The sequence below is a fragment of the Helianthus annuus genome, chromosome 15 (genome assembly GCF_002127325.2).
Source record: "Helianthus annuus cultivar XRQ/B chromosome 15, HanXRQr2.0-SUNRISE, whole genome shotgun sequence".
In the NCBI taxonomy this organism is placed as follows: domain Eukaryota; kingdom Viridiplantae; phylum Streptophyta; class Magnoliopsida; order Asterales; family Asteraceae; genus Helianthus; species Helianthus annuus.
The window spans coordinates 43,079,654-43,094,403 of record NC_035447.2 but is presented as its reverse complement, the minus strand read 5'-3'; the positions used below and the strand labels follow the sequence as shown (position 1 = coordinate 43,094,403).

Below are 14,750 nucleotides of genomic sequence, written 5' to 3'. Positions count from 1 at the left end.
AAGGAGCGTATATAAAGGTCTGAAAATGTCTTTTATACCCTTGTTTTGAGGCTATAGGAAGCCAAATACAAGGGTAGTTGTGTCATTTTGGTCTCATACGCTGCGTAGGGACCTCTAAGGAGCGTATATAAAGCTCCATTTTTGTATTTTTTTTATCATGTATTCCTTTGTTTATTTATAAAAAAAAGAAAATTATTTATAAAAAACAATATTATTAGTAAATAATACAAATATAAATTATAAAAATAAAAAATAATATAAATATTAAGAATTATAAAAATTAAAAAAGAAAATTATTTATAAAAAAAACAATATTATTGGTAAATAATACTAATATATTGTTTTGTTATCGTTTAAATTAAATTATCGTATTCCTTTGTTTATTTATAAAAAAAGAAAATTATTTATAAAAAAAGAATATTATTCGTAAATAATACAAATATATTATATTGTTATCGTTTAAATTAAATTATCTTATCGTATTGCATCGTATCGTATCGTATCGTATCGTATCGTATTGCATCATATCGTATCGTATAGTGTATAGTATATAAGTCTCGTATAGAGGCCTATACGGGTGTTATTGTTTAGTATCGTATCGTATCGTATAGTGTAGTATAAGTCTCATATAGGTTTCCTATAGGTCTTGTATATGCATATAGGATTAGACGGGACTTAAACCACACCTATACGATACTACGATATCACACTTATAGGCTTATACGAGGTTAATACGTGACCTAAACCACACCTATACGATACGATATCACACTTATAGGCTTATACGAGGTCAATACGTGACCTATACGACGCTATACGATACAATATCACACTTATAGGCTTATACGAGGTCAATACGTGACCTATACTACGTTATATGATACGATATCACACTTATAGGGTTATACGAGGTAAATACGTGACCTATACCACACCTATACGATACGATATCACACTTATAGGCTTATACGAGGTCAATACGTGACCTATACGACGCTATACGATACGATATCACACTTATAGGCTTATACGAAGTCAATACATGACATATACTACGTTATACCATACAATATCACACTTATAGGCTTATACGAGGTCAATACGGGACATATACTATGCTATACGATACGATATCACACTTATAGGCTTATACGAGGTCACTACGGGACATATACTATGCTATACGATACGATATCACACTTATAGTCTTATACGAGGTCAATACGTGACCTAAACCACACCTATACGATACGATATCACACTTATAGGCTTATACGAGGTCAATACGGGAACTAAATCACACCTATATGCTTATACGGGTGTTATATCGTATCGTATAGTATCGTATCGGGTGTTATTTTCCTTTTTTTTTATAAATAAACAAAGGAATACAAAAAAAAAAACAAAAATAGAGCTTTATATACGCTCCTTAGAGATCACTACGCAGCCTATAAGACGAAAATGACACAACTACCCTTGTATTTGGCTTCGTATAGCCTTAATACAAGGGTAAAAATGACATTTTCAGACCTTTACATACGCTGAGTATTGGTCAATACGCAGCATATATAAACTATAAGGGTTAAAAAGATAATTTTACCACAGGTTTGGGGTTAAAAATAATTTTACCACCCTTTAAATACGCTGCGTATTGACCTATACGCAGCGTATATAAAGGTCTGAAAATGTCTTTTATACCCTTGTTTTGAGGCTATAGGAAGCCAAATACAAGGGCAGTTGTGTCATTTTGGTCTCATACGCTGCGTAGTGACCTCTAAGGAGCGTATATAAAGCTCCATTTTTGTATTTTTTTTATCATGTATTCCTTTGTTTATTTATAAAAAAAAGAAAATTATTTATAAAAAACAATATTATTAGTAAATAATACAAATATAAATTATAAAAATAAAAAATAATATAAATATTATGAATTATAAAAATTAAAAAAGAAAATTATTTATAAAAAAAACAATATTATTGGTAAATAATACTAATATATTGTTTTGTTATCGTTTAAATTAAATTATCGTATTCCTTTGTTTATTTATTAAAAAAGAAAATTATTTATAAAAAAAGAATATTATTCGTAAATAATACAAATATATTATATTGTTATCGTTTAAATTAAATTATCTTATCGTATTGCATCGTATCGTATCGTATCGTATCGTATCGTATCGTATTGCATCATATCGTATCGTATAGTGTATAGTATATAAGTCTCGTATAGAGGCCTATACGGGTGTTATTGTTTAGTATCGTATCGTATCGTATAGTGTAGTATAAGTCTCGTATAGGTTTCCTATAGGTCTTGTATATGCATATAGGATTAGACGGGACTTAAACCACACCTATACGATACTACGGTATCACACTTATAGGCTTATACGAGGTTAATACGTGACCTAAACCACACCTATACGATACGATATCACACTTATAGGCTTATACGAGGTCAATACGTGACCTATACGACGCAATACGATACAATATCACACTTATAGGCTTATACGAGGTCAATACGTGACCTATACTACGTTATATGATACGATATCACACTTATAGGGTTATACGAGGTAAATACGTGACCTATACCACACCTATACGATACGATATCACACTTATAGGCTTATACGAGGTCAATACGTGACCTATACGACGCTATACGATACGATATCACACTTATAGGCTTATACGAGGTCACTACGGGACATATACTATGCTATACGATACGATATCACACTTATAGTCTTATACGAGGTCAATACGTGACCTAAACCACACCTATACGATACGATATCACACTTATAGGCTTATACGAGGTCAATACGGGAACTAAATCACACCTATATGCTTATACGGGTGTTATATCGTATCGTATAGTATCGTATCGGGTGTTATTTTCCTTTTTTTTATAAATAAACAAAGAAATACAAAAAAAAAAACAAAAATAGAGCTTTATATACGCTCCTTAGAGATCACTACGCAGCCTATAAGACGAAAATGACACAACTACCCTTGTATTTGGCTTCGTATAGCCTTAATACAAGGGCAAAAATGACATTTTCAGACCTTTACATACGCTGAGTATTGGTCAATACGCAGCATATATAAACTATAAGGGTTAAAAAGATAATTTTACCACAGGTTTGGGGTTAAAAATAATTTTACCACCCTTTAAATACGCTGCGTATTGACCTATACGCAGCGTATATAAAGGTCTGAAAATGTCTTTTATACCCTTGTTTTGAGGCTATAGGAAGCCAAATACAAGGGCAGTTGTGTCATTTTGGTCTCATACGCTGCGTAGTGACCTCTAAGGAGCGTATATAAAGCTCCATTTTTGTATTTTTTTTATCATGTATTCCTTTGTTTATTTATAAAAAAAAGAAAATTATTTATAAAAAACAATATTATTAGTAAATAATACAAATATAAATTATAAAAATAAAAAATAATATAAATATTATGAATTATAAAAATTAAAAAAGAAAATTATTTATAAAAAAAACAATATTATTGGTAAATAATACTAATATATTGTTTTGTTATCGTTTAAATTAAATTATCGTATTCCTTTGTTTATTTATTAAAAAAGAAAATTATTTATAAAAAAAGAATATTATTCGTAAATAATACAAATATATTATATTGTTATCGTTTAAATTAAATTATCTTATCGTATTGCATCGTATCGTATCGTATCGTATCGTATCGTATTGCATCATATCGTATCGTATAGTGTATAGTATATAAGTCTCGTATAGAGGCCTATACGGGTGTTATTGTTTAGTATCGTATCGTATCGTATAGTGTAGTATAAGTCTCGTATAGGTTTCCTATAGGTCTTGTATATGCATATAGGATTAGACGGGACTTAAACCACACCTATACGATACTACGGTATCACACTTATAGGCTTATATGAGGTTAATACGTGACCTAAACCACACCTATACGATACGATATCACACTTATAGGCTTATACGAGGTCAATACGTGACCTATACGACGCAATACGATACAATATCACACTTATAGGCTTATACGAGGTCAATACGTGACCTATACTACGTTATATGATACGATATCACACTTATAGGGTTATACGAGGTAAATACGTGACCTATACCACACCTATACGATACGATATCACACTTATAGGCTTATACGAGGTCAATACGTGACCTATACGACGCTATACGATACGATATCACACTTATAGGCTTATACGAGGTCACTACGGGACATATACTATGCTATACGATACGATATCACACTTATAGTCTTATACGAGGTCAATACGTGACCTAAACCACACCTATACGATACGATATCACACTTATAGGCTTATACGAGGTCAATACGGGAACTAAATCACACCTATATGCTTATACGGGTGTTATATCGTATCGTATAGTATCGTATCGGGTGTTATTTTCCTTTTTTTTATAAATAAACAAAGAAATACAAAAAAAAAAAAACAAAAATAGAGCTTTATATACGCTCCTTAGAGATCACTACGCAGCCTATAAGACGAAAATGACACAACTACCCTTGTATTTGGCTTCGTATAGCCTTAATACAAGGGCAAAAATGACATTTTCAGACCTTTACATACGCTGAGTATTGGTCAATACGCAGCATATATAAACTATAAGGGTTAAAAAGATAATTTTACCACAGGTTTGGGGTTAAAAATAATTTTACCACCCTTTAAATACGCTGCGTATTGACCTATACGCAGCGTATATAAAGGTCTGAAAATGTCTTTTATACCCTTGTTTTGAGGCTATAGGAAGCCAAATACAAGGGCAGTTGTGTCATTTTGGTCTCATACGCTGCGTAGTGACCTCTAAGGAGCGTATATAAAGCTCCATTTTTGTATTTTTTTTATCATGTATTCCTTTGTTTATTTATAAAAAAAAGAAAATTATTTATAAAAAAACAATATTATTAGTAAATAATACAAATATAAATTATAAAAATAAAAAATAATATAAATATTATGAATTATAAAAATTAAAAAAGAAAATTATTTATAAAAAAAACAATATTATTGGTAAATAATACTAATATATTGTTTTGTTATCGTTTAAATTAAATTATCGTATTCCTTTGTTTATTTATTAAAAAAGAAAATTATTTATAAAAAAAGAATATTATTCGTAAATAATACAAATATATTATATTGTTATCGTTTAAATTAAATTATCTTATCGTATTGCATCGTATCGTATCGTATCGTATCGTATTGCATCATATCGTATCGTATAGTGTATAGTATATAAGTCTCGTATAGAGGCCTATACGAGTGTTATTGTTTAGTATCGTATCGTATCGTATAGTGTAGTATAAGTCTCGTATAGGTTTCCTATAGGTCTTGTATATGCATATAGGATTAGACGGGACTTAAACCACACCTATACGATACTACGGTATCACACTTATAGGCTTATACGAGGTTAATACGTGACCTAAACCACACCTATACGATACGATATCACACTTATAGGCTTATACGAGGTCAATACGTGACCTATACGACGCAATACGATACAATATCACACTTATAGGCTTATACGAGGTCAATACGTGACCTATACTACGTTATATGATACGATATCACACTTATAGGGTTATACGAGGTAAATACGTGACCTATACGATACGATATCACACTTATAGGCTTATACGAGGTCAATACGTGACCTATACGACGCTATACGATACGATATCACACTTATAGGCTTATACGAAGTCAATACATGACATATACTACGTTATACCATACAATATCACACTTATAGGCTTATACGAGGTCAATACGGGACATATACTATGCTATACGATACGATATCACACTTATAGGCTTATACGAGGTCACTACGGGACATATACTATGCTATACGATACGATATCACACTTATAGTCTTATACGAGGTCAATACGTGACCTAAACCACACCTATACGATACGATATCACACTTATAGGCTTATACGAGGTCAATACGGGAACTAAATCACACCTATATGCTTATACGGGTGTTATATCGTATCGTATAGTATCGTATCGGGTGTTATTTTCCTTTTTTTTTATAAATAAACAAAGGAATACAAAAAAAAAACAAAAATAGAGCTTTATATACGCTCCTTAGAGATCACTACGCAGCCTATAAGACGAAAATGACACAACTACCCTTGTATTTGGCTTCGTATAGCCTTAATACAAGGGTAAAAATGACATTTTCAGACCTTTACATACGCTGAGTATTGGTCAATACGCAGCATATATAAACTATAAGGGTTAAAAAGATAATTTTACCACAGGTTTGGGGTTAAAAATAATTTTACCACCCTTTAAATACGCTGCGTATTGACCTATACGCAGCGTATATAAAGGTCTGAAAATGTCTTTTATACCCTTGTTTTGAGGCTATAGGAAGCCAAATACAAGGGCAGTTGTGTCATTTTGGTCTCATACGCTGCGTAGTGACCTCTAAGGAGCGTATATAAAGCTCCATTTTTGTATTTTTTTTATCATGTATTCCTTTGTTTATTTATAAAAAAAAGAAAATTATTTATAAAAAACAATATTATTAGTAAATAATACAAATATAAATTATAAAAATAAAAAATAATATAAATATTATGAATTATAAAAATTAAAAAAGAAAATTATTTATAAAAAAACAATATTATTGGTAAATAATACTAATATATTGTTTTGTTATCGTTTAAATTAAATTATCGTATTCCTTTGTTTATTTATTAAAAAAGAAAATTATTTATAAAAAAAGAATATTATTCGTAAATAATACAAATATATTATATTGTTATCGTTTAAATTAAATTATCTTATCGTATTGCATCGTATCGTATCGTATCGTATCGTATCGTATCGTATTGCATCATATCGTATCGTATAGTGTATAGTATATAAGTCTCGTATAGAGGCCTATACGGGTGTTATTGTTTAGTATCGTATCGTATCGTATAGTGTAGTATAAGTCTCGTATAGGTTTCCTATAGGTCTTGTATATGCATATAGGATTAGACGGGACTTAAACCACACCTATACGATACTACGGTATCACACTTATAGGCTTATACGAGGTTAATACGTGACCTAAACCACACCTATACGATACGATATCACACTTATAGGCTTATACGAGGTCAATACGTGACCTATACGACGCAATACGATACAATATCACACTTATAGGCTTATACGAGGTCAATACGTGACCTATACTACGTTATATGATACGATATCACACTTATAGGGTTATACGAGGTAAATACGTGACCTATACCACACCTATACGATACGATATCACACTTATAGGCTTATACGAGGTCAATACGTGACCTATACGACGCTATACGATACGATATCACACTTATAGGCTTATACGAGGTCACTACGGGACATATACTATGCTATACGATACGATATCACACTTATAGTCTTATACGAGGTCAATACGTGACCTAAACCACACCTATACGATACGATATCACACTTATAGGCTTATACGAGGTCAATACGGGAACTAAATCACACCTATATGCTTATACGGGTGTTATATCGTATCGTATAGTATCGTATCGGGTGTTATTTTCCTTTTTTTTATAAATAAACAAAGAAATACAAAAAAAAAAACAAAAATAGAGCTTTATATACGCTCCTTAGAGATCACTACGCAGCCTATAAGACGAAAATGACACAACTACCCTTGTATTTGGCTTCGTATAGCCTTAATACAAGGGCAAAAATGACATTTTCAGACCTTTACATACGCTGAGTATTGGTCAATACGCAGCATATATAAACTATAAGGGTTAAAAAGATAATTTTACCACAGGTTTGGGGTTAAAAATAATTTTACCACCCTTTAAATACGCTGCGTATTGACCTATACGCAGCGTATATAAAGGTCTGAAAATGTCTTTTATACCCTTGTTTTGAGGCTATAGGAAGCCAAATACAAGGGCAGTTGTGTCATTTTGGTCTCATACGCTGCGTAGTGACCTCTAAGGAGCGTATATAAAGCTCCATTTTTGTATTTTTTTTATCATGTATTCCTTTGTTTATTTATAAAAAAAAGAAAATTATTTATAAAAAACAATATTATTAGTAAATAATACAAATATAAATTATAAAAATAAAAAATAATATAAATATTATGAATTATAAAAATTAAAAAAGAAAATTATTTATAAAAAAAACAATATTATTGGTAAATAATACTAATATATTGTTTTGTTATCGTTTAAATTAAATTATCGTATTCCTTTGTTTATTTATTAAAAAAGAAAATTATTTATAAAAAAAGAATATTATTCGTAAATAATACAAATATATTATATTGTTATCGTTTAAATTAAATTATCTTATCGTATTGCATCGTATCGTATCGTATCGTATCGTATTGCATCATATCGTATCGTATAGTGTATAGTATATAAGTCTCGTATAGAGGCCTATACGGGTGTTATTGTTTAGTATCGTATCGTATCGTATAGTGTAGTATAAGTCTCGTATAGGTTTCCTATAGGTCTTGTATATGCATATAGGATTAGACGGGACTTAAACCACACCTATACGATACTACGGTATCACACTTATAGGCTTATATGAGGTTAATACGTGACCTAAACCACACCTATACGATACGATATCACACTTATAGGCTTATACGAGGTCAATACGTGACCTATACGACGCAATACGATACAATATCACACTTATAGGCTTATACGAGGTCAATACGTGACCTATACTACGTTATATGATACGATATCACACTTATAGGGTTATACGAGGTAAATACGTGACCTATACCACACCTATACGATACGATATCACACTTATAGGCTTATACGAGGTCAATACGTGACCTATACGACGCTATACGATACGATATCACACTTATAGGCTTATACGAGGTCACTACGGGACATATACTATGCTATACGATACGATATCACACTTATAGTCTTATACGAGGTCAATACGTGACCTAAACCACACCTATACGATACGATATCACACTTATAGGCTTATACGAGGTCAATACGGGAACTAAATCACACCTATATGCTTATACGGGTGTTATATCGTATCGTATAGTATCGTATCGGGTGTTATTTTCCTTTTTTTTATAAATAAACAAAGAAATACAAAAAAAAAAAAACAAAAATAGAGCTTTATATACGCTCCTTAGAGATCACTACGCAGCCTATAAGACGAAAATGACACAACTACCCTTGTATTTGGCTTCGTATAGCCTTAATACAAGGGCAAAAATGACATTTTCAGACCTTTACATACGCTGAGTATTGGTCAATACGCAGCATATATAAACTATAAGGGTTAAAAAGATAATTTTACCACAGGTTTGGGGTTAAAAATAATTTTACCACCCTTTAAATACGCTGCGTATTGACCTATACGCAGCGTATATAAAGGTCTGAAAATGTCTTTTATACCCTTGTTTTGAGGCTATAGGAAGCCAAATACAAGGGCAGTTGTGTCATTTTGGTCTCATACGCTGCGTAGTGACCTCTAAGGAGCGTATATAAAGCTCCATTTTTGTATTTTTTTTATCATGTATTCCTTTGTTTATTTATAAAAAAAAGAAAATTATTTATAAAAAAACAATATTATTAGTAAATAATACAAATATAAATTATAAAAATAAAAAATAATATAAATATTATGAATTATAAAAATTAAAAAAGAAAATTATTTATAAAAAAAACAATATTATTGGTAAATAATACTAATATATTGTTTTGTTATCGTTTAAATTAAATTATCGTATTCCTTTGTTTATTTATTAAAAAAGAAAATTATTTATAAAAAAAGAATATTATTCGTAAATAATACAAATATATTATATTGTTATCGTTTAAATTAAATTATCTTATCGTATTGCATCGTATCGTATCGTATCGTATCGTATTGCATCATATCGTATCGTATAGTGTATAGTATATAAGTCTCGTATAGAGGCCTATACGAGTGTTATTGTTTAGTATCGTATCGTATCGTATAGTGTAGTATAAGTCTCGTATAGGTTTCCTATAGGTCTTGTATATGCATATAGGATTAGACGGGACTTAAACCACACCTATACGATACTACGGTATCACACTTATAGGCTTATACGAGGTTAATACGTGACCTAAACCACACCTATACGATACGATATCACACTTATAGGCTTATACGAGGTCAATACGTGACCTATACGACGCAATACGATACAATATCACACTTATAGGCTTATACGAGGTCAATACGTGACCTATACTACGTTATATGATACGATATCACACTTATAGGGTTATACGAGGTAAATACGTGACCTATACGATACGATATCACACTTATAGGCTTATACGAGGTCAATACGTGACCTATACGACGCTATACGATACGATATCACACTTATAGGCTTATACGAAGTCAATACATGACATATACTACGTTATACCATACAATATCACACTTATAGGCTTATACGAGGTCAATACGGGACATATACTATGCTATACGATACGATATCACACTTATAGGCTTATACGAGGTCACTACGGGACATATACTATGCTATACGATACGATATCACACTTATAGTCTTATACGAGGTCAATACGTGACCTAAACCACACCTATACGATACGATATCACACTTATAGGCTTATACGAGGTCAATACGGGAACTAAATCACACCTATATGCTTATACGGGTGTTATATCGTATCGTATAGTATCGTATCGGGTGTTATTTTCCTTTTTTTTATAAATAAACAAAGAAATACAAAAAAAAAACAAAAATAGAGCTTTATATACGCTCCTTAGAGATCACTACGCAGCCTATAAGACGAAAATGACACAACTACCCTTGTATTTGGCTTCGTATAGCCTTAATACAAGGGCAAAAATGACATTTTCAGACCTTTACATACGCTGAGTATTGGTCAATACGCAGCGTATATAAACTTTGTGAAAAAATGATCCCTCAAACCTACCAAAATGACCCAAAAAAGTCTAATGGTTTATATACGCTGCGTAGAGAGCTATACGCAGCGTATATAAACCTTGTTTTCTGTGCAATGATTGGTAATTAGGCACTGAGATCCATGGTTTATATACGCTGAGTATTGGTCAATACGCAGCGTATAGGGTTAACCCTATACGCTGCGTATTGACCAATACGCTGCGTAGGTAAACCCTAAGTGTGCAGATAGGCAAACTGGGTGTGCAGATAGTTAGGGCCATTATCAATCCGGTCCAATTGATTGGTAATTCAAACAGTACTTGAATTAACTTTAATCAGATTTCGCACATGATGTTGATATCTAAAGGATCTTTTAAAAACGTTTATTAGCTAATTGTGGTGGGAATATGAACATAGCTAGCTACTGTAGAAAGGTAAACTCTGATGGACCTTATGACGAAAGGTCATAATAGGATAAGGTTAAAGGAAAGGGAAGTTTGCTTCAAACAATAGTGTTTTTTGTGCACTTGGACCTCCCTGGAGCATTTAGTAGTAGACGGTTTTGATGGCTTAGCTTCAAAGCTTTACTTTCACAATTTCAACAATTTGGTAGATGTTATGCCTTCTTGTCAACGTGCTTTTACATAATATGTTTTCCTTTTTAACAGACCCGTTCCAACGTTTTTGGAGGCCCTAACCAAACTACAGAGGTGAGGCCCTTTGAATGGGTATAAAGAAAATGCCGGTTCTGCTTTTTTCCTTCTAAGTCTCAGTCGCAAGCACAATATCAAAAGTCAAAGATTCAAAGTATCAATTAGGAACTTAGGGAGAACAGTGATTAAGTGAATCGCAATATATAGAGATCACTATAAAAAATAGCCGTTAAACAACCTAGATTATCCTTGCGACACCATTAATTTCACGTCTAATTTTTCCTCAATCGACAACACAATTGAGCAAAATGGGCAAGTGCGATGTTAGAGTTAGTGAAAATAAAGATGGCGACCTAAATTAAATACGAATTGCAAATTGGTTGGAGTTGGAATTAAGCTCTTTTATTTAAAAATCGGTTATTTATTTGGGTTTAATGCATAATACACATGCTATATAAAGATTTTTAAAATATTTGGAGGCCCTATTTTTTGGAGGCCCTAGGCCGTTGCCTAGATTTAGAAGCCTATAGGGACGGCTCTGCTTTTTAATCGTCGATGGTAGTGATGCGACAACGATAGAACATTGACACTCAAGATCATGTTGGATGCAGCTTTGGAACATGGGGATTGAAAAACTAAGAATTTTGTGACAAAGTCACAAAGCTACATCCATTCAACATGCTATAGTAGTATGTAGTTAACTTGTACGGGCGGGCAATAAGGTGGATTATCTTCATTTTATGGTTTAGACTTTAGACTAGCTAAGGACGCACAAATACGTATGCTGTGTTATATATTTAGTTAGTTGTCATCGGTGTTAGTACTTGGATGGTGCAATTATAAGTAGGTATGTGTGTATGTTATGAATAAGAATAAAAATGGAAACGGATTATCTTTACCTATTGAATAATAATAACATTACAGGTTAAATTGTAAATAGTAAAATATTCAATGGGTTAAAGTGTTTATTGTAAAAATAAAAGTTTTAAAATAATAAATGAAACAAAGAAATTAATCTTAGGGTGAACGGAGTGGGCGGTAAAGAGGGGCGGTAAACTCCTTTACCGAGCGGTAACACCGCCGCCAACCCCCTTTACCGCTCGATATGTTTGATGGTTCAGTGAAGCTATACCGATCGACAAATGTTAAAGATGTGACTATTGGAGACATTCAACAGCTATATAGCCGTTCAAAACAAAAAAAAAAAAAAAAAAAAAAATTAAAATTTAACTATATATACCAAACATAATTCATATCCAAACACGTTTAAATTCGTACCCAAACCAAACCAAAAATACCAAACATTTACCCAATCATTCCAAAACAAAATGGCAGATGAACTCCCGTTGTTTTTTCCACCCGATAGTAGCGACGAATCATCCGATAGTAGCATCCTTTTTTTCCAAAATCTCATCGAAGAAGCCGAACTTCAAGACACAGGCACATCAAACCGAAGGAGATATATTGAACGTCAACGTGAGGTGGGGCGTGAGATACTCATGGCGGATTATTTTGTCGAAGATCCGAAATACAACGAAGATATTTTTCGGCATAGGTTCCGTATGTCGAAACGTTTGTTTCCAAAAATTGTGAGTGACGTGGAAGCGAACGACTCGTGGTTTCAAGAGGCCTTCGATGCGCGAGGTTTATGAAGGGCTTTACGCCGTTGCTAAAGGTTACATCGGCTATTAAACAGCTCGCAACTGGTAGCACTCCAGACGAGAACGACGGGTAGTTGCATATGGCCGAAAGAACTTCCCGCGAGTGCCTAGAATATTTTTGCGACATGGAAATATACGCTCCGGAGTTCTTACGTACACCGACAAGCCACGACATGGCACTTTTATACGAAGCTCATGAGGAAAAACATCACCTTCCAGGTATGTTCGGTAGCCTTGATTGCACCCATTTCGTTTGGCGAATGTGTCCCACAGAGTATCGAGGCCAGTATATGCGAGGAGATCACCGATACCCGACTGTTATGCTCGAAGCGGTTCCATCTCAAGATTTATGGCTTTGCCATGCTTTTTGCGGTCCACCAGGTTCACAAAACGATATCAATGTACTACAACAATCTCCATTATTTTTAAAGGAGCGAAATGGAACCGCGCCTAAATGTCCATTTTACGTTAACAATCATTTATACAAACGTGGTTATTTGCCCGTGGATGGAATCTACCCTACATGGTCCGTGTTTGTGAAATCGATCTCATACCCTCACGAAGAGACGAAAAGAAGTTCAAGAGGCAACACGAGGCGGCAAGAAAAGACGTCGAACGGGCTTTTTGTGTTTTGAAGTCGAAATGGGGTGTATTGAGTCGGCCGATGCGAGCAAGAAGCATTAGAAAAAATAGGAATGTTGTGTACATGTGTATTATTTTACACAACATGATTTTAAAAGACGACGGAAACGCAATAGCACCGGTACACATTCGGGATCCTCCGGTCGAGCCCGCTCTAGACGATACGCTGTTGGACGAGCTGATGGATGAAGACACGCATTGGAGACTAAAACACGATCTCGTGAATCATCTCGCAAGTCAAGATTTACCTCACCTGTTGGTCGATTCCGACGAAGACTAGTTTAATTTATTTCAATTTAATGTAATTTTAATTTTTTTAATTTACTGTAATTTTTGTTGTTTTTAATTTAATGTAATGTTATTTTTAATTTATTCTACATTTATTATGTTAAAATAGATGTTTAAATATTAAATATACTAGTTTAAAAAATAAAAAATAAAAAAATAGTTTACCTATTCCAAATGTCTAACCACCGTCAACGTTTTTGAGCAATAGATAAACAAAATAGGTAAAATGACGTGACACTGTTTGATTGGGTGTTTTGTGAGTTTACCTATTCAAAGTATCTAACCACTCCTTTCACCCTTAGCAAACTAACATTAACATTAAAAAGGTGTAGAATAATATTATTTAAGTATCTTATATAACAACAACAACAACAACAACAACAATAATAATAATAATGAAAACCTTTTTGTACACGTGTCACTCTCTGGTGCCTCCTCCCTTTTAATAATAGTATTACATATTAATTTTTTTACACAAAATATAATATAAT

The 14,750-nt window shown here is 32.7% G+C and overlaps 1 protein-coding gene across 1 annotated transcript; it reads left to right on the top strand.

The window, feature by feature from the left end:
* The first annotated feature begins 13,852 nt into the window (after positions 1-13,852).
* LOC110913592 lies at positions 13,853-14,251 on the top strand. Its single transcript, XM_022158415.1, has one exon. It carries the CDS (start codon positions 13,853-13,855, stop codon positions 14,249-14,251), a length of 399 nt encoding a protein of 132 aa, XP_022014107.1.
* The last annotated feature ends 499 nt before the right edge of the window (positions 14,252-14,750 follow it).